At 33.9% G+C, this 21,058-nt stretch overlaps 1 protein-coding gene, 1 non-coding gene and 1 pseudogene across 2 annotated transcripts; 1 reads left to right on the top strand and 2 right to left on the bottom strand.

The window, feature by feature from the left end:
* Window positions 1-560: 560 nt before the first annotated feature.
* Window positions 561-5,751, bottom strand: LOC132642107 (probable nucleolar protein 5-2; annotated as a pseudogene).
* Window positions 5,752-8,736: 2,985 nt separating this feature from the next.
* Window positions 8,737-15,155, top strand: LOC132640042 (uncharacterized). Its single transcript, XM_060356461.1, has 4 exons — window positions 8,737-8,848; window positions 10,411-10,554; window positions 10,652-10,742; window positions 14,761-15,155. Exons 2-4 carry the CDS (start codon window positions 10,441-10,443, stop codon window positions 14,889-14,891), a joined length of 336 nt encoding a protein of 111 aa, XP_060212444.1. The 5' UTR covers window positions 8,737-8,848; window positions 10,411-10,440; the 3' UTR covers window positions 14,892-15,155.
* On the bottom strand, window positions 14,925-15,029 carry LOC132642964 (U6 spliceosomal RNA). Its single transcript, XR_009583432.1, has one exon. It is a non-coding gene; the product is annotated as a U6 spliceosomal RNA (small nuclear RNA).
* Window positions 15,156-21,058: the final 5,903 nt, after the last annotated feature.

The following is a 21,058-nucleotide window of genomic DNA, read 5'->3' as shown; positions in this document are numbered from 1 at the left end:
GAAGACTCAAAAACTTCTACTATCTTCACTGAAGCTTCCGTCCTTCCTGCTAAGGTTAGAGCTTCAATGAAGCTAGAACTTGATGGGTTCCCAAATTTCAGATTTAGAAGCAAAAGAAATAAATTCCTATCGAATGGTAGCTGACTTTTTTGAATTTTTGTGGCACCTCTTGATGTACTTAGTATCCTTTTACTGTTGGTTTCAACCAAACAGTAGAGGCAATACTAATCACCATTTCCAGCTTAATATTAGTATACAAATGGGAAATAGGATGGATTTATCCAACCTCCACTATGTAAATGAGGCTAAGGTCTATGTCCTCCTCCGTGCAATTATGATTTTTGGTCAATATACAGGTTGGAGTCATGCCTAACTCCTCCATCATAAGGATGGAACTCTTAAAAAAAAAAAGATGTATTTTTTCAACATATTATTATATGATTTTTGAATATCTAAATTTAAATTTTAAAAGGAATTAATCTAATCCAATTTAACTTAAAAATAAGTTAAATTCACTCTCCATAAGCGAAATATGACTAACTATTTAGAGCGAAGGAATAGCGTCTTCCAAATGAAACAAGAATCTGTTGTAGAATATTAAGATGAAAATTATGTGTTAAAATCACCCCAACAATCTGTTTACTAACTGTACACTAAAAGTCACCTTACAAAGAGCAAAAAACTAATTTAAGACTCACTTTACAATTACCAAAACTGTGATGCTAACTGTGTGCATCTTATTCTTCTGTTTTTGTTCTTCTTGTTCTTCTTTCTCTCTTTCTTTTTATCAGCAGCTTCACTTTCATCCTCATTAGCATCACCATGCTTTCTCTTCTTTTTCTTACTTTTTTCCACTTCAACATTTTCTTCAATACCATCAGCATCATTCTTCTTCTTGTCCTTCTTCGTCCCCGTTTCTTCAGATTCGACAATGCCATTACCATCGGTTGCTTCAGCAGACTTCTTCTTCTTTTTCTTCTCGGATTCCTCAGTTTGAGACGGGGGTTCATCTATACTCATCTTTTGCTCCCCGTTTCAGTACGACGGAGAACAGAATCAGCAGAAGGATTGTAAACCTACAGAATGAGAGTAAGTCAATACTCAATAGTTGGAAACAAAATCAAAGTAAAAATAAGTCAGACCTCTCTATAGCAGTCATCCTCTATAACAATATTTCACTATAAACAACCAAGTTTTCTTTGGAACTGATTTTCATGTTATGTTATATTATGTGTTCTCTATAACATTATTTCGCTATAACAGCCAAAAAATATACTGACAAATGACGTCGTTATAGAGAGGTTTGACTTTACCTTAGCTGGTGTTATCATTGCTCCTGCACCCTTTTTACAATCCTTGTCATAAACTTCGATTTTAGGTTTCCCTTTAGCAGAACCAGCTGATTTACCCAACTCTTTGCCTTCTAAAGCTCTTAATCGTGCTTCGAGCTACAAAAAATTGACCACAATGATAATTAGGTTTAACTATGGTATAAGCAGAAATGAGCATTTGATAATGCATACCTTGGCCCGATTATCCAAACCCATGCTACTATCTTGGCCATCTCCAAGAGCATCATATCGAATTGCCAAAGAAGCTTTACTAGCAAGAGATCTTGCGATTTCACCCTTGTGTTTCGGTGCTGCCTGACCGATCAAAGATGCATGGTATAGAAGCCCATACTTTGGAGTAGCGTGCTTAGTCTTTAAAGCTCTAAAGAGTGCCTTTTCCGCACCGAGTATCTGTACCGTACTTCCAGGTTGTTTTGCGAGATTCAACAAGCTGCCACCGTGTGCAATAAGGCGAGCACCGACAAGTTCTCCAACCAGAGCCGTAAGATTTGGTGCAATAGTATTCATCCTGCTCTTCAAATAATAATACAACTGAGCCCGGTACTCGGAGAAGGACAGAACTTGTCTGCATAAATCTTTAATATTCTCCAAATCAAGATCACTGACTTCAGTTCCCAGTCAAATCATGGCTGACTCTTTCAGTTCCGCCTCGACCTCTTCCGGAAGTATCTGTGAACAACCAAGACCATACCAAGATTATGAATTTTAATTTCTATCAAAGAGGTAAATCATGTTATAGCAAAAGCAGAGTTTGACAGAAAATTTGGTCCTTCAAATTTGTAATCTGTAAAATATTTACTGAACTCTTTCAGATTTGATGGGAAAAATAGAATTTTTTTTAACTTTAAACACCAAGAAAGTCTAATCAAATCCTAAAATACGCAACACAAAAATTACACTAGAAACTAAGAAGATATATATAAAAAAAAGAAGCAAAAATTATACCTCAAAAAGCTGCAAAAACTACAAAAGTTATACCTCTAAATGTAAGTTCTCGCTGATTTTTTTTCATAGTTCCCGTCAAATCTACCAGACAAAGTTCGGTAATATATAACAGAGACTAAAAGTGTAAAACTTTTGGCAAACTTAAAGGACCAAAACTGTTCCTTGCATATAAGGCACTATTTTTTAACCTACCTTCAAATATAAGGGACCATTTTTGTCAGTTTCCCCAGAATTTGACAACAATATGCCACAACAAGCAAGTGCAGCGGATGTAATATTATGATTAGTAATGCTACTTTGACCGGGGAAGGGAGTCGTGCTGTCCTTTCTAGTTCAATAAAGAACGATTTAAAGAGCTAAGAGAGAAGTTAAATTCCCACCTCAGAGAAATCAAGCTTTGCATTGACACGGTCACCCATCAACTTAACCGCCTTGGCATAAAGGATGTTATCCTGAACAATCTTTGCGAGCTCGGGAAAATGCCAACCATACCATTCTCTTACCCTCATTGCATAGGTGTTTAACTCTTTATCAAGATCATCTAACAAGCCAATGGCCTGGACGATCATTGTATCCACCAAGAAGAAGCAACAAAATATTGAATCATAGGCTCTGCAATTTAAAAATCTAGAAGACTGGAACTCTATTTCCCAGCACCCGTTTTGTAACCAAGGCTGTTTGCCATGCGCATCAACTTAAAGGTAATCAAAATAAATGGACAAACGAATAGAAAATGGTAACACATTGACATCATGCAATAACTTGGACAAAATTGACATAGTGCAATAATTCGGAATGCTAGGACATTTTTACACAAGCTATTTTTGAGTAGCTCTCTCTGACATCTACATTTTTACTTCATCTTTCTACAATGATATGACAAATGACACCATTTGAGTTTAAAAGTCAGAAATTTCCCAAAGCAATATGAAAGTTAAAATTATTAAAAAACAGCATGAAAATGTCATTACACACAGAAATTCAATTTCATATTTACTGATAAGAATTGCGGTACAACAACAACAACATGCTCAGTGTGATCCCACAAGTGGGGTCTGGGGAGGGCGGGGCGTACACAGACCTTACCCCTACCTTTGTGGGCTACAGAGGTTGTTCCGATAGACCCTCGGCTCAAGAAAAGCATATTTTAAAACAGGTTTGACAAATACAAGAGTAAAAAAAGCTATGATGAAAATATCGAAGAAAAGAAAAGTATTGACAGCAAAGAATTGTAAAGATAACCAAAGTAAAAGAAACAACAATAGTAATAAAATACAAGAATTACGGTACGGAGGTCAAAATATTATAAATTAAACAACAAAAGTTAAACAATAACACATAAATTGAGACAAGGAACATTAGAAAATAATACAACCTATCACAATAAAAAGTTCACCTTGTCAGGACTAAATTTCAGCTTGTATCTTGAAAGACTGTGAGACAAACCCAAGCTCATTGGAGCCAAATCTTGAGTGGCTAAACCAGATATGAGTTCAGTCAACCAACTTCTCAACCCTCTCATCAATTCCATCACAACATTATTGTGAACACATTCAATTTGCTGCATTCACATCCTAATATCAACTTCAATAAAGAAAAAGGAAGACACTAAAAAACAAAGACCAATGTTATCAAAGTCGAAAAGTGCAAAAAGCTCTAAGGTCTGTTGGGGCTTTACGTGCAAACTGCAAAGCACAAATAAAACGTGGGATTTAATGATATGATGTGTCGTCCAGGACCATAATATTTATAAGCATGAATAACCAATATATGGACAAAGAAATTGAAAGAAAAAAAAATTAGGACAAAGTGAAATATCAATTGTTTAGTGTTGCCTCTTCATTGGCAAGAAAAAGTATGCCTCAGAGCCTTGATGACGATATTGAAGCGCCCGCTACGCCAGCTTGAAGCGCTCAACATGTTTTGCCCCTCACTTCAAGGCTTAAGCGTTCTTTAGCACGCCTTTGACAACACAGACAAAGACGCGATGAGAAGATGAAAGGAGCTTACCAGTTTTTCTTTAATTGCATTTCCAAGCTTCGAATCAGCAACACCTAGTGTTTCACCTTCACAGTGAGCTTTCAAAAACTTGCGAAGTCCTTTACTAGGCTTGCTATCTACCAATAAAGTTGCTGCTGACAGTGCTTCTGAAGTGTTCTCAAACATAGAGAAAGCTTTCAACTTCACAACCTGTTTATGTACCAACCAAAAGAGGTAAAAAAAGGTCGAACAACACAACAAATGATAGTAAAAATTAAGGCAGTTCAGTCCTATCCCCATTGTGAGCTAAACACACACCCCCGAGGATGGAGCTACAGGGCGCAAGTCGGAAAACTACACTATATATAAGATTAAAATTGTCTTTTATGTATATACAGTAGATGTTGAATCCCCTTGGCTTCTTCATGTGTCTACTTCTTTATTTTCTGAACCCCCTTAGTAAACATTCTTGTTCCGACACAGCACACACCCATTCACATACTAAAAAGAAAAACAAGTGGATGTGGTGAGTTAATTCAATCAACCGCTCCTCCAATCCAAACTAGTAATGTTGACTATAAAGATTCTTATATATCCAATCCATTCCAATACTAGTTTAAGTCAAACCAGGGGCTCTATAAAACAAAGGTTCTCTATATCTCCCAATTATCCAATCCATTCCAGATTTCTGGTGAATGTCTACTTGAAAAAAAAAAATTAAAAAAAATTCGACTGATTGTTTAATGTTTGAAGATTGAAAAAATTGTTCTGAAAAATCTTTTTCTGCTCACAAAAAATCACTTTTTTTTTTTTTTTTGAGAATGGTAATGTTCACAAAACCTCACTTTTTTCAAGTGAAATGCATGTCCAAATACCATTTTTCAACTTCACTTCAAAAACTCTTTTTTCCGAGTTTCAACCAAATCTATGTGCAAACGCCTACTAAATTTACAGAGTACAAAAAATTATCCTCATGCAATCCGACCAAGAACAAAAAGATACGAATTCTTGATATTTAATGTTCTTGAGAATATAATGTTCAACTTAACAAATTCATAAAGTTCAAGCCTTTATACATAAGAAGAAAGATAACCTTTCTAGCAGAATCAGAGGTTGTGAACTCTTTCGACAAGTCCTGCAACATAAAAAGATTCATCATCAAATGTATAAGAAACTCACAAACCCATAAACATCAATTTTCCTTTACACCACTATGTATTATAAATAATAATAATAATCAAGACTAAGTTAAACACTTACCTCAACTTTAGAGAGCTTCCCTTCATCCAGTACTTTGAAAAGTGCAAAGCCTGCTGGCGTTTCAAACAATACTAGCTTTTTTCTGCTTCCTTATTCCAATAATCACCTAAAGATAATTGTAAAAAGCATACAAATCACATGGGGTGCCAAGAAAAAAAGCATTTGAATTTTAATAATTCACAAAGAACAATGGACCAAACAGACTATAGTGCATTCAGGGAAACTCCTTTAATGCCTAAAAATCAAAAGGGGTTCTAAGTAAAAAGCATATTAACAAGTTAAAATTCACGAGGTACAATTTTGGAGTTGCGCCTTTTGTTAAAGCAATTGGCAAAACATCATTACAGACTATAGTCCATTCAAGAAAGCTCCTTTACACAAATTGCACTTAAGGGTGACCGCTAAAAGCATAAAATTCAAAAGGGGTTCCAAGAGAAAAGTATATTAACATGTTAAAATTCACAAAGGAACAATTTTGGAGCTGCCCATTTGTTAAGGCAATTGGTAAACCACCAGACTATACTCCATCAAACAAAACTTTTTAACACAATATGCAACTAAAAATGAACTTTTAAAGTATAAAAACAAAAGGGATTCCAAGAAAAAAGTATATTAACTTGTTAGAATTCACAAATTGGTACAAAAACAGCATTACATACTATAGTCCGTTCAAGAAAACTCCTTTAACACAATTTGCACTTATGGGTGATCTTTAAAAGCATAAAAAACAAAAGGGATTCCAAAAAATAAGCATACCAACGTGTTAAAACTTACAATTGGTACAAAAACAGCATTACATACTATAGTCTAGTTCAAGAAAACTTCTTAATACAATTTGCACTTAAGGGTGATCCTTAAAAGCATAAAAAAATCCAAAGGGGTTCCAAAATATAAGCATATTAACTTGTTAGAATTCACAATTGGTATAAAAACAGCAATACAGAATATAATCTAGTTCAAGAAAACTTCTTAACACAATTTGCACCTAAAAGTGATTGTCAAAAGCATAAAAATCAAAAGGGGTTCCAGGAAATAAGCATATTAACTTGTTAAAATACATAATTGGCACAAACACAGCATCATACATTATTGGCACAAACACAGCATCATACATTATTGGCACAAACACAGCATCATACATTATAGTCAGTTCAAGAAACTTCATAACACAATGTGCACTTAAGGGTGATCGTTAAAAGCATAAAAATCAAAAGGGGTACCAAGAAATAAGCATATTAACTAGTTAGAATTCACAATTGGTATAAAAACAGTAATACAGAACACAGTCTAGTTCAAGAAAACTTCTTAAAAGTGATCGTTAAAAGCATAAAAATCAAAAGGGGTTCCAAAAAATAAGCATATTAACATGTTAAAATTCACAGTTGGTACAAAAACAGCATTACATACTATAGTCTAGTTCAAGAAAACTTCTTAACACAATATGCACTTAAGGGTGATCCTTAAAAGCATAAAAAGACAAAAGGGGTACCAAGAAATAAGCATATTAACATGTAAAAATTCATAAGGAACAATTTTGAAGCTGCTCATTTGTTAAAGCAATTAGTAAACCAGCATTATAGACTATAGTCCATAGAAGAATACTCTTAACATAATATAAAAGCATAATAAAGTGTTCCAAGAATAAGGCATATTAACTTGTTAAAATTCACAAGTTGGTACAAAAACAGCATTACATATATAGTCTAGTTCAAGAAAACGTGTGTTTTAGTGACGAAGATTTTTGTCTGAGATTAATGAAGAGAAAATACACACAATTTTAATTGCCTTGGAGAAAGAGAAGTAAAGGGAGTTCACAGCAAAACAGAGGTAGTAGAGGAGTGAGTGAGTGTTGGCAAAATGGCAAAATAAAAACCTTGCAAAACTTTGTAGTTTAGGATGGAAAGTGATACTCTATATGGGGCCAAGCCACATTAAAGTAATATAAGAAGTGGTTAGTATATATATATAAAAGTAGAAAACCTGGATAAAAATATAATTTATCCTGATTTAATGATATAACAATATAGTCGCCCCTTCAACATTTTAGGATATTTCATTTAAATATTCGAGCTAAGCGTTATTTTAATTAAACACCTTAACTCCTAATAAAATATTTGAATTAAACAATTTTGGTTCAAATTTGAAAAAACTTTGCGCGTCTCTTCATTCGTCTATTAGGTAGTTAAGTTAATCATATAAAATATGTCATCTTCTTTAGTTATATGCATCAACCTCGAGTAGGAAATGTCTGGGATATTACGGCTTATTGAGGCGAATGCGTGTAATTAAAAAAGATTGAATATTTTTTTTGCAGTTAATATAACTACCGAATGAGAACACGTACAATAAATATTCAAAATTTGAATCGAAAATGTCTAATTGGAACAATTTATTAGGAGTTAGGGTGTTCAATTAAAACAAGGTTTAGTTCAAGTGTCTAAATAAAATATTCTGACAAATTTAAGGAGCTGTCTATGTATTAAGCCAACTAAATATATCATCTATCTATTAGCTTGATGTTAATGCGATGCAACCAAAAGTATGGTCTAGTGGTCAATTAAGTGTTGAGCACCATGAGGTCTCGGGTTAAATTTCCAGCAGAGATAAAATACTAGGTGATTTCTTCCCAATTAGTCGAGGTGCGCGAAAGTTTACCCGCACACCATGATTAGTAAAAAAATTGATGTTAATGCGATGTAAATAAGTTTCAATATCCAATTTCAACATAAAAATTGCTCATTAGCTACCTTTTGATCCTGTCTATGCAAATAGCCATTATGTTATAATTTTAAATTATATAAATTTTATGAAATTCGAAACTCCATATCAAGCAGAGAGTAATTATAATTTTTATTATAAATTTTTTAAAAATAGCTATCATGACTTGCATCAATTTACGAGTAAATGTTTTACACCTTTCCGTATATAAAGGCGTAATATCTAATTGCTCAAAGATAATTTGAAATTTTATTCTTTATTTTTAATTTATATACATAATACTTTTCGATTACAAAAAGTTAGTTTAACTAATTTTAAAACTTAAAATAGTTTAATTTAATTCAACATTTTAAAACAAATACTATAAATATTATTAGAGTTTTCTCACTTTATAAAAAAAATATTAATTAAAGTTCACACAATTTAAATTTTAAAAATAAGAGGGTCAAATAAAATTGAGAAAGTGAAATTACAAAACTATCCCAATTCCCATTACCTTAGGAGCTGTATATCTTTGTCTCCCTTAAACCTCAGAACCTAAAACCCCGCAACAACTAATCACTCTTTAACAACATTGCATTCACAATCTTGAGGTAAAGCTTTAATCTTTCTTCTTATTTTTACTGTTCATTGTCTTGTGTAATTCACCAAATTGAAGAAATTTTTATTAGTTCTATGAATCAAGAATCAATTTTTATCCATATTTTTGTGCTAAATTACATATATGATGAGAAAAATTCAATCTTTTTCTGTTTTCTTTTCTTGTTTTGCTCAAATTCCAAACCCCATATGCTGATTTTTCCAAAAAAAAAAAAAAAAAAGGATATAAAAGTTTCAGTTCCCAGCAATTCACCAAATTGAAGAATTTTTTATTGGTCCTATGAATCAAGAATCAATTTTTATCCATATTTTTGTGCTAAATTACATATATGATGAGAAAAATTCAATCTTTTTCTCTTTTCTTTTCTTGTTTTGCTCAAATTCCAAACCCCATATGCTGATTTTTCCCAAAAAAAAAAGGAGGGGGGGAGGGGGGGGGGGGGGGACATAAAACTGTTTTTTTTTTTTTGTTAATGCTATGAATCAAGAATCGATTTTTTGTGCCATATTTTTGGATACTGTGCTAAAATTACATATATATGATGAGAAAAATCCAAACTTTTTTTGTTTTCTTTTCTTGTTTAACTCAAATTTCAAACCCCCTATGTTGATTTTTCCCCCAAAAAAAAAAAAACAAGGGATGTAAAAAGTTTCAGTTTTTAAGTACCATATAGTTCTATTTGTTTATTTCAATGCTTCTTTTTATTCAGTTGTATCATTCACAGCAATTCACCAAATTGAGAAATTTTTATTAGTCCTATGAATCAAGAATCGATTTTTTGTCCATATAAGTAGTTACTTTGCTTATACATGTATATGGTGAGCAAAATCCAAACTTTTTCTCGTTTCTTTTCTTTTTTAGCTCGAATTTGAAACCCGTATAGAAGTCTCAGTTGTTAGGTACCATCTAGTTCTATTCAGTGGTGGAGCTAGGATTTTTACTTAAGGGATTCAAAATAAGTAGAAGTAAATATATGAAGAAGCCGAGATGATTCAAAATTTACTGTATATACATAAAAAATATAGTTCTACTCAGTGGCGGAGCTAGGAATTTCACTTAAGGGGGTTCGATATAAATAGAAGTAAAAATACGAAGAAACCAAGGAGATTCAACATCAGCTGTATATACATAAAAAAATGACCTTATATATGTAATTTTTTGAGGATGAACTCCCTTCTGTGCGGTACCGTAGCTCCGCCCATGGTTCTATTTATTTGTTTCCCTGTAAGCCAATAGTTGAATTGGCAAATCTATTGGCCGGACGTCATTTGTTTCTCTGTAAACCAATGGTTGGACAAATGATTTGTGCAATGTCTTGGAAGGAGGAATTTAGTGTATTCCCTCGTTTTGGTTGAATTTTGGGGCAGAAACTAATGGGTTTTCACAGAACTGACAATAAGTTCTATCAAAACAGCTAGTACTAAACTGTACATTGTCCTTCTATGACTGTAATCAAAATGATCCTTCTGCTGCTTGAGTTACTTCTTATAGGTGATCTTTGCTCTGACTCTGTGTAGAGTGATCTAAAAGGCAAGACACATTTTATTTATTTAGGTCTTTGCAACAAAATAAAGCTAGCTGCAAATGGAAATTTGCCCAGACTGTGGAATGTTATTGCAATATGAGTTGCCTTATATGGACCGTCCAGCCAGATTCTTTTGCCGTGCGTGCCCTTTCGTATGTAACGTAGAGAGCCGGGTAAGATAACTAGAAAACTTGTCATAATCGATACTGCTGCTGGCTTTTTGTTATCCATTCAGCAAGTTTACTTTTTTTCTATTACGTGTTTTGATAGCTTAGGATCAAGAAAAGGCAGCCTTTGGTTAAGAAACAAATGGATCCAGTGATTTCGACAGATGACATGGACAATGCTTCGACTGCTGAAGGTATTTCATTATTTGCTGCCAATGCCATTGCTGACACTTAACGTTCTAACAAATAGTTGTTCTTTGAGTTAGTAATGTCAACTAATAGAATAAATCTTGACCAACTTTTCCTCATCTAAAATTAGTAACCAAATCATTGCTGATTTTTGGAAACCTTCGGAGTACGAATAGTTAGAGAAGAAAGTTAAACATATACAATATCACGACTATGTTCTATGATGTAAGTGACTTCCGATTTCTTATAGCTATTGTCTAGAACGTACCAAAAAATTGAATGTATGTTCTAATAGTTGGTTGTCCATTGAGTTTAATGGGCTTTAGAACATAGTAACTTCTCTTGAATGCTTGTATTATAAGGGTAAAACAAAACTTAAAGTATCAGTAAATATAGGCCCTTCTTCTAAGAAATTGTAATGACTTGAATGTTCTGATAAGAGTGTAAGTTAATGCTTCCAATTTTTTTTAAAGTAACAGAAGAGTCATATTTTTTTCTTTTCTTTTTTTGAGAAGGTAACATATTTGTATATTTATAAATATAGAGACTACACAAAACTGTGTAGTCCCCCTAATTACAGATTACAAAACGGTAAGCATCTGATCCTGTGTCATCTCGCAAAGATTCTAATACATCAGAGATTGATTCATTATCTTCTAAACCTATTCCTTTACACCAAAAGTAGAACAGCCCTAAACACTTCATTTTAATCTTCTGGAAATTGTTGGCTTTGTCTTCAAAACATCTTTGGTTTCTCTCTTCCCAAATTGTCCACCAAATGCAAGCTGGAATAATCTTCCATCTCATTTTCTGAATTGCATTACTGCCTTCTCTGTTCCATCATGCTAGCACATCAACATCTTACTTGGCTTCAGAGAATCCCCCTATAATTGAGGAACATCCTCCATAGTTGTTCAGTCAGTTTACAATGCAAGAACAGATGATTAATTGTCTCAGGTTCCTCACCACATAGAAAACAACTGGAACATAGATGATGACATCTCTTATGAAGATTGTCCAGTGTGAGTGCTTTTCCTCTAGCTAGTAGCCACGTAAAACAAGATACTTTATAGGGAACTTTGACTTTCCATATCATCTTCCAAGGCCAACACCCGATCTGATTGTTGAAAAGGTTGAATTCTTTGTAGGCTGATCTGACTGAAAATTTTCCTTGATTATTTTCTTGCCACTTGATGCTATCCTCGGAAGTTGTGATTCCTGTGAATAGCTCTAGAGTTTTGAGGAATTCTGTCAGCCTATCTATTTCCCAATCATTCAAGCATCTTCTAAAGATCAAATTCCATCCTTGGCTGCTCCATATCTCCCCAGTTGTTGCATGTTGCTGCTGAGATATAATATGCAGATCTGGAAAGAGTTGTTTCAGAGCTCCTTGACCTAGCCATTTATCCTCCCCAAAAGATATCTTCATGCCATTTCCAACTTTAAAGCTCACCTTGTGCATGAGTTTAGGCCACAGTTTCCTCATTGACTTCCACAGACTAACCCCATAAGGACCCTCCACGGTCTTGGTTGTCCATTTACCTTCTATGTCATACTTTTCTTTGATCACCTCTTTCCATAAAGATTCTTCATCACTAGCAAATCTCCATAACCATTTCACCATCAAACTTTGATTCTGGGATTTCAATTTTTTTATGCCCAATCCCCCTTCCTTTTTGCTGACTATGATAGATCTCCATTTAGCCAGATGATACTTCTTTTTGTCACTGTTTCCTTCCCACAAGAAATTCCTTATCAAAACATCTATCCTGCTCAAAACATTCCCGGGGATTGGAAATAATGACATCATATATGTAGGTAGAGCATCAAGAACTGAATTGATCAAAATTAGTCTACCACCCATTGGAAGTTACTGACTTTTCCAGCTCATTAGTTTCTTTTCAATTTTCTCCCGGACCCCATTCCATATTCCTATTGACTTGCTTTTGGCCCCAAAAGGCATCCCTAGATATGTTGTTGGTAATTCACCTATTTTACCTCCAAGAATATCAGCCAAAAATTGGATCTGGTTTACCTCATTAACTGGATAAATAAAGCTTTTGGTCCAGTTAATATGTAAACCAGATGTAGCTTCAAACAAAATAAAATTACTCTTAACAGTCACTTGTTCAGAATTGGCGTCACAGAATACAACAGTATCATCAGCATATTGTAAATGTGAAATCTCTAACTCACTGTCAGCACTAGATTTCACCTTGAAACCCCTTATCCAGTGGTTTGCCTGAGCTTTCTTCAGCAAGTCATGCAACCCCTCCATGGCAATGATAAAAAGGAAAGAAGATAGTGGATCTCCTTATCTCAAGGAAAGGAGAAGAGTCATATAGATACCTTTTCCCCCTGCCTGCTTCCGATTTTTTTTCTTTTTCTTTTTGATAAGATAAAGTAATTATATTAACAATAGCAGTGCCAAGGGGTAGTGCAGAAGTAAAAATAGAAGCTTGATGCAACTTCCACACTATATCTTTTGACTGTAATTTCTAGTTATAAGCTTCAGTATCAGCAACTCTTCATAAAAGGGTAGTTGCATCTTTAGTTATCTGTTCGAATTTGTTCTGTCCTTTTTATATTCTGGAATGCTCTTGCTGGTTGCTGATTGTCGGCAGTTAAGGATTTAAATCTAGGTGGTATGACATATGCTGAAGCTATTGGCTAGTAGGGGTGTGCATCCTGTAGGCAGATTTTTGCATATTTCACTTTGATTTTTTCGGTTTTGTAATTTAAAAAGTCAAAACTTTTGGGAGAATTTTTCATAGGAAGGACAGTGAGAGATTCGGGATAGTATTTAGTTTTCAGTATTCCGTTTTTGCCGAATAAAGAAACATCTAAGCTGAAGCTAGTCAACTCTTTGAATTTAAAGTGAAGAAAGGAGTAGAAAACCAACTATGGAATTGGAAGGGGAGATAAAAGTTATTTGCTCTACCATGATATATTAACCTTATTCTTGTAGAGCCATTTTTTTTAATAACCGTGGTGTCCAGGCCAGCTTTCCAGCCTCGACTAATTCCACAGGTACGTGCTATTCCACCAACACAGGTATCTAGTCATTATCCATCAAAGCTTGGGCAGATGAGAAAGAAATCACCCAGTGATTGTGTCTGTCCACTTCATTGACCACCAGGCCACACCCTTGGTTGCTACAGGCAATTAAACTTATAATACTTCCTATTTCGGTATTTCCTCTCTTCGTATTATCCAATCAAAGTTCAACTCCAATACTACTTTCTCCTCTCATTGAACAATTATTGATGATACATAAAAGTTAGTGAAAACCTTTTTATAGATTACCTATGACGATCATTTTTAGATTAACCTGAGGGAATCTATGGCCATTCTTTCAGTTATCATGTTAAGGTTATTCTAGTATGACTTATGACCAATCTTCCTATGTGGATTTCTTAGGCAACCATAAATCCTATGCTATCAGTAAATGGTTAATATTTCTAGTATATTTGCTAAGCCTTTAAAACATTTTAGCTCTATTTGCTAAGCCTTTAAAATAAAGTCTGTGTGTTTGCAATGCTAGTTTGGGACAATTTGATTCACAGTGCTGTTGATTTGTTATATTTTCAAACAAAAATCTCTTTGGTTTATCTTTTCTGTTCTTCTCCATTTTGTCCTTTTTCTGTATTTGTTATTTGGTCCTATATGAATTGGTAGTTTGGCATTTTTAATTTTATGATCTTGTGAAGCTAAAAGAAGATTCTTAGTGTTTTTTGTTTCTCAGAAGGAGAAACTTCTTTTGTGTGTGTGTGTGTGTCTGTTTATGTGAATCACTTTTTAGTTGGGACTTGTAAACAAGTCCAAGAGAACCGTTTTGCCATAGTAATAAGTGTTCTGATGCTTAAACTTTATATGCTTGAAGCATTAAAGTTGTCTGGACGTAAAAAAAGAAGAAGCATATGCTGTGTTTTTTTCCTGACACTTCACAAAATTTAACGCTAATATGCATCTTTTTTTTTTTTTTTGGTTGTTGCCTTTTGCTGTTTTATTCGCTCTTGGCAGTGCCGTGTCCAGCGTGTGGTTACAGGGAAGCAGCATATTATCAAGTGCAGATAAGGTCAGCAGATGAGCCAATGACTACATTTTACAAATGCAAGAACAAGATGTGTGGAAACAATTGGAGAGAAGACTAAAATGGTTTTAGGACAACTGTGTCCTTCTATAGTACTACTTGGGACCATATCTCGGTTTCTGCAAATCATCCTTGCGCAAGTAAGGGACATGCTGATCTTCTTTGTGTCGTTCCAATTTAATCGGTGTCCCCATAGGGATCTGTGTTATGCAAAAGTTGTGTACTCTTAAGTCCAAAGTTTGATCCCAAGAGTCTAATTTGAACGTGTAATTGCTATGAAATTTTTGTCACAAATCACCAATGTTTTTACAAGATGTTGATATAATGCTTCATCTCTTTTTCTTTAAGCGTAAAGCGAGGAAATAGGCAGGCTTTTTTAAAGTGAAGCGCACAATTTATAGGAAATACAAAATTAACGGACTGAGGTTTGAATATCGGACATAGGTTATCCCCACACCGACAAAAAAAATAAAGCACAAAAGTATGAGATATAGTGTTTGAATATCATATGCAGGCAAGAATAGCAGTGTGTGCGCTCGTCTTTATATACTCAGCATCTGAGAAAAGCAGAATTTTCTTTTACCTAATTAATTAGCGCTATATAAAATCATACTATTTTCTCTAGATATAACTTATTTTTCAAAGCTCCCCCACACAATAAGTGTAGAGTTCAATTCCCATTACTCCCTTTAATTTTTCCCTTTTCCCTTTCGATCCCCTTATTGTGGAAATTATTTTACATCGAAAAAATGAATAAAATATATTACATCATACATCATAGCAAAGTGAGTTAAAAAAAAAAAACATATGGAACTACTAGTACTTATTGTTATGGCATAATACATAAACATGCCTGTTTTAGGTCTTAGTTGGCAAGTATGTCCTCCAAATTTGGGTGTGCACAAGTAGACACCTCATCTTGTTCTAACTTTGTCAATTGAACACTCCAACTTACAAAATAAATTTTGAAGGTGCCTAGATCATTATTTTGTAAGTTGGAGTGTTCAATTGACAAAGTTAGAACAAGATGAGGTGCCTACTTGTGCACACTCAAAGTTGGAGGGCATACTTGTCAGCTGAGGCCAAGTTTGAGTGTCTGTTTATGTATTATGCCTATTATACTTACCAGCTGAGGCCAGCTTTGGCGACAGACTCTAGAGTCTAAAGGGTTCAAGTTAAGCAGGACTAAGACAGAGTATCTAGAGTGCAAGTTCAATATCGTAGCATAAGAGGAGAAGGCAGAAGTGAAACTTGATGCTCAAGTCCTACCCAAGAAAAATAGTTTTAAGTATCTGGGGCCCGTAATACAAGGAGATGGAGAGATTGATGATGATATCGCTCATCGTATCGGGGCGAGGCGGGTGAAATGAAGGCTCACATCTAGCGTACTGTGCGATAAGAAAGTGTCGCCAAGGTTTAAAGGCAAATTCTACAGAGTGGTGGTTAGAGCGATCTTGTTGTATGGGGCAGAGTTCTAGTCAAGAACGCCCACGTTCAAAAGATGAGTGTAGCTGAGATGAGGATGCGTGGATGGATGTGTGGGCATACTAGGAGGGTTATGGTCAGGAATGAGGTTCTATGGGACAACGTGGCAGTGGCCTCCGTGGCAGAAAAGATGAGGGAGGCAAGACTAAGATGGTTCGGGCATGTGAAGAAGAGGTGTGCAGATGCCCCGGTAAAGAGGTGTGAGGGGTTGTCTATAATAGGAGTTAGGAGAGGTAGAGGTACGAAAAATGAACTGGGGGAGGTGATTAGATAAGACATGGCACAATTTCAGTTTACTGATGACATGACCCTAAATAGAAAGTTGTGGAGGTCAAGGATTAGGCTAAAGGGTTAGTAGGTAGCCTAGTGGCATTCGTAGCAATAGTATTAGGTAGTAGTCGTGTAGTTTAGTTTCTTCGATATGTATTACTATACGTTACCTTGTTTTCTTTTTATCGTGTTATTTCTGTTGCCACGTTTCTCTTGATATCATCCTTTTTACTTTGATATTTGTTGTCACATCACTGCCTTTCCTTTCGAAACAAAGGTCTATCGAAAATTGTCTCTCTACCCCATAAAGGTAGCAGTAGGTCTGTGTATATCTTATTCTCCCTAGACCCTACTTGTCTGGCCACACTGGGTATGTTGTTGTTATTGCCTATTATTATTATTATTATTATTATTATTATTATTATTGTTGTTATTATTATTATTATTGTTGTTGTTGTTATTATTATTATTATTATTGGTGGTGGTGTCAGTGTCAATACTGGAGGAGAGGACCACGAGAGTGGATGGGAATATATTTTAAAGGAAACTCGATATCATAATACAAATTAAATACTAATGACAACTATACATGCACAATGGAACAACTAAAAAAACATTTTATAAAGCTCATGAACTCTCATTTCAACTAATCAGGCAATCTGATGATTAATCTAATTAAGCTAGTGATGTTGATGAGTCATTAACCAATAGAAAATTATCAATTCTTTTCTTGTTTTTTTTTTCTCTTTAAATTAATCCCTTTTAGTGGTGACTATACTAATATTTTTTGCTAATCGTGACACGTACATCAACTAATTAAATTAATCATGTTAGCTACTTGATTTTCCACAATTTATTTTGGCAATGAGACAACAAGAATTGAGAGGTAAACAATAATCTTTTGTTTTGTTTCGTTAAATTAATCCGTTTTCGTTATTGTACTAGTCTTTTCCGCTAATCGTGACACGTATATCAACTAATTGAATTAAGCATGATTAAGTATTTCACTTTCCACTAAACTTTTTGGTATGCGACAAAGAAAACAGAGAGGTAAACAATAATCGTTATCCTTATCCTAAATTATGACCACGTTAATTAGGATTTTTATCTTTATAATAATAAACATGAAAAAAGTAACAAAATAAGTACACTTTATTTCGTGGCCTTTACTACATTGAAATCCATGAAATAATCCCCCCTTTTTTTGTTTTTATATTTTGGAGCTTTTTTAAAAAAAAAAACATTTTCAAACATAATCTTACCCGAGTGGATTTATGGTCTAAGTGCATAACTTTAGCCCAATTTTAGTTAGTAAACAAAAAATTATACAGGACACGACTCATTTTTTGTTGATAATATTTTACGACTTACCACGTATTACACTATATGGTTCGTTCTGAAAGTTGAATATGTGATTGAATTCTAAGATTTACTACACATTATGGCTTTTTATATATATATATTTTTCATCCGGTAACTGGTGTTGACTTTGAGGTCTCAATTAATCGAATTTGTCGCGTAACGCTCATTAAAAGAGAAAGCATTTCATACCATTCTTGAACCTGAAATATTTAATTATGAATTGAGGGATCGTATCCATCTGATAGACTCTAACGCCTATAAAGATGAGAAATAACATGGTCAATACAATCCAATAAGTGCCCAATTTATTTAATTCTTTTTTTAATCTTTATCTAGCTAGGTTGAAAACTCATATTAATCCTGTTCTCTTTATAATTAAAATTTCATTTTGACAAAAAATACTTATAAATTTCTCAAACTATGAGTTTATGAAATCTTCCTCCTTATAGGGTTATAAAAAAAAAGTGAAAATCTAGAGTAAAATTGCATAAGGAAAAGATAGGGTGATGCAATCCTAGTTGTCCCAAGATCACCTATGTGAAATCAAGGCGAGGAGCTCCAAGGATCACAAGGAGAATACATGAGGATGAGCACTCGTGAGCATGCCTCGGCACCATTTCGGAGATCCCAAGTGTGAAAGATCGCATGGGAGGACAAAAGGGAGAAAGAAGGGGCAGAAGGCACGACATAACATGTGACACAACAGTAGTGTCACATGTTGAACCTGCGTGCCACATGTTGAACCTGTAAACCAGCAGCACCAACCCAGAGTGTGTCAGCAAATCTGGAGATTTTGAGGAGCACAACATGCAACAGAACAGTAGGGAACATGCGTCTCGCATGTGAAGCCACAAATCATGACATCCGGATCTTTTGGGTCACTTTTGCAAACTTGAGAGCCACTTTTGGGCCTCTTGTGTATTAATTTAGCCTAAGACTATAAATAGCCTAAGTTAGTTCATTTCATGGTAGACTATTTTGATTATTGATATTTTGAGATTGTAAACACTTTGAGTGTGAGAGCTTTTGTAAGCCTTGGATTGAATTCTTGTTGAGAGGATTGGTTATTAGAGATTCCAAATCCCTCTAAGAATTTGGTGTTCATTTTTATTCTAATTTAGAGTTCTTAGTTTTCTATAATTTGGGTTGCTAAATTGAGTATTAAGTTGTGTCAAATTAGCTATCTCTTAATTTTTCTTGCATTTCTTGTTGTTTTCATTCTTAATCTTGCATCAGAAGGGATAGGTAAAGCAAATAATTTTTCTTCAAAATTACAAGAAATTAAAGATACAACATTGCTCTATCATTTTAAAAATACAAAACAAGAGGGAAAAAAATGCCTTGATCTCCCAAATCAAACTAAGCTTAGGGAGTGAAAATTTAAAAATAAAAAACATGAAATAAATCAAAATAAGTTTTGAATCATAAAAATATGAAGCCAAGCATCAGACTTGCCTAAGAGTTACATTTCTTCAATATTTCATCCTCTTGCTCTTGCTCTTGTCCTCCTTCTTGCTTCTTTCATTTCAATATAACTTTCTGGGAAACGAACGTGAAAATATAGTTCATGAAAACTCTCACTTTCATGAAAATAACAATAATTATCACTATCTAACATCTTTATAAACTCAAAAAGAGATTTTTAGCCGATTGACTAAAAATATTAAGATTCCAAAAAGAAGAAAAAAATGGAGGAAAACGAAGATATAAAAATGAAGAAGAATAGAAATAGTAGGAGGAGGAGGAGATAAGAGTTTGAGTAGCAAAATGGTGGAATATTTATAAGAGAAAATGGATACCACATAGCTTATAGGTGAGAAAATTCAAAGTAACAAAGGTGTTTTTCTTTTGTTTTAAATATTTAGCTTTTTATTTGTTGGTGGAACACAATGAAACCACATCAATAGATATTTTATATGCCAACTGGATACCTAACAAATTAATTGATAGGATTAAAACTATTTTAACAATTAAGGGCACTCTGTGTCACATGCATGTTTTTTGTATTATATCTTTTCCTTTTTTTAATAATCGCGGTGTACGAGCAAGTTTAAGAGTATATTATTTATCAGGTATTTGCTATATCTTTACCATTATAGATATTTATATATGTATCTATTTATCGTATTTTTATCCTTGCCCGGTATAGTTTTGTATGTAGCAGGTTGTTTCGAACGTTTTCTAGAATAGCTCTTCTAAGCCTCGCGAGCATTCCATTAGATACATATCTATTACCTCTCACCAGCATAAACCCTAGGTAACTTTGGTAACCAAAGCTTAGGCAAATGAGAATAAATCGTTTATTGTGTTTTTTGTCTCGATTGGAATTTCAACGCTGATCTCCAAGATTTAGACCAATTTCAATATATTATTCTTTTCCCACCCGATGTTGAATACCTGCTTTGGGGCTTTGACTGATCTAAATTCAAGCTGCATAGTGCTCACTAAAGGGGAAAGCGCTACCTATCAGATTTTTTTTCATTTTCAGGACTCGAATCCAAAACATCTAATTAAAAAATAAAAAAAATCATATTCATCCCATCATATCCCTTCGTTATTTCTTTCCTAGTATAGGTCATGGAAAATCTTATAACTAAAGAACATGTATACTTTATGCAAAGTGGGAAACTAAGGGAAGTAATGTAATAGAAAAGACAAAGAAAAAGAGGTGCAAAAGAGGAAGAGAAAAAGAAATATGGGAAGGGCAAGGGCGTAGGCTGAAGAAAAACAAAACTTTGGCCTACTCTGATCAACTTTTAATCGTTAAAAGTATTTTTTTTTGTTTTTGTTTTAGATCTTCAGGAATTAATACTTGCTGGCAATTATGATTTAGGGAGATGTAATATTTGTTAGTTTCTTTAAGGTCTTATATTCTCTACCTTTCTATAATAATCATTTAAGAATATTTCATTATAATAGTCAAGCTTTTTTTAATCGATTTTTAATATTATGTTATATTATATATTTTTTAAAATAATTTTGTTATAGCCATCAAAATATATCCAGACAAATGACGTCATTGTAGAGAGATTTTACTGTATTTTTATGTACCCAAATTTAAAAATTTACTAAATTTATCACAAGCTTATGATGTACATCATTTGTTTGGTG

Source organism: Lycium barbarum, chromosome 5 (assembly GCF_019175385.1).
Source record: "Lycium barbarum isolate Lr01 chromosome 5, ASM1917538v2, whole genome shotgun sequence".
In the NCBI taxonomy this organism is placed as follows: Eukaryota; Viridiplantae; Streptophyta; class Magnoliopsida; order Solanales; family Solanaceae; genus Lycium; species Lycium barbarum.
Note: the sequence above shows the minus strand (reverse complement) of the source record. Positions and strands in the feature narration are given on the sequence as shown.

What these genes read in the sequence shown, in the direction of transcription:
- LOC132640042 (XM_060356461.1), top strand. Translation starts at nt 10,441, where the DNA reads ATGGAAATTTGCCCAGACTGTGGAATGTTATTGCAATATGAGTTGCCT. An exon ending in TATGTAACGTAGAGAGCCGG is followed by an intron (nt 10,555 to 10,651) that starts GTAAGATAACTA and finishes GTGTTTTGATAG; the next exon opens with CTTAGGATCAAGAAAAGGCA. An exon ending in CAATGCTTCGACTGCTGAAG is followed by an intron (nt 10,743 to 14,760) that starts GTATTTCATTAT and finishes CGCTCTTGGCAG; the next exon opens with TGCCGTGTCCAGCGTGTGGT.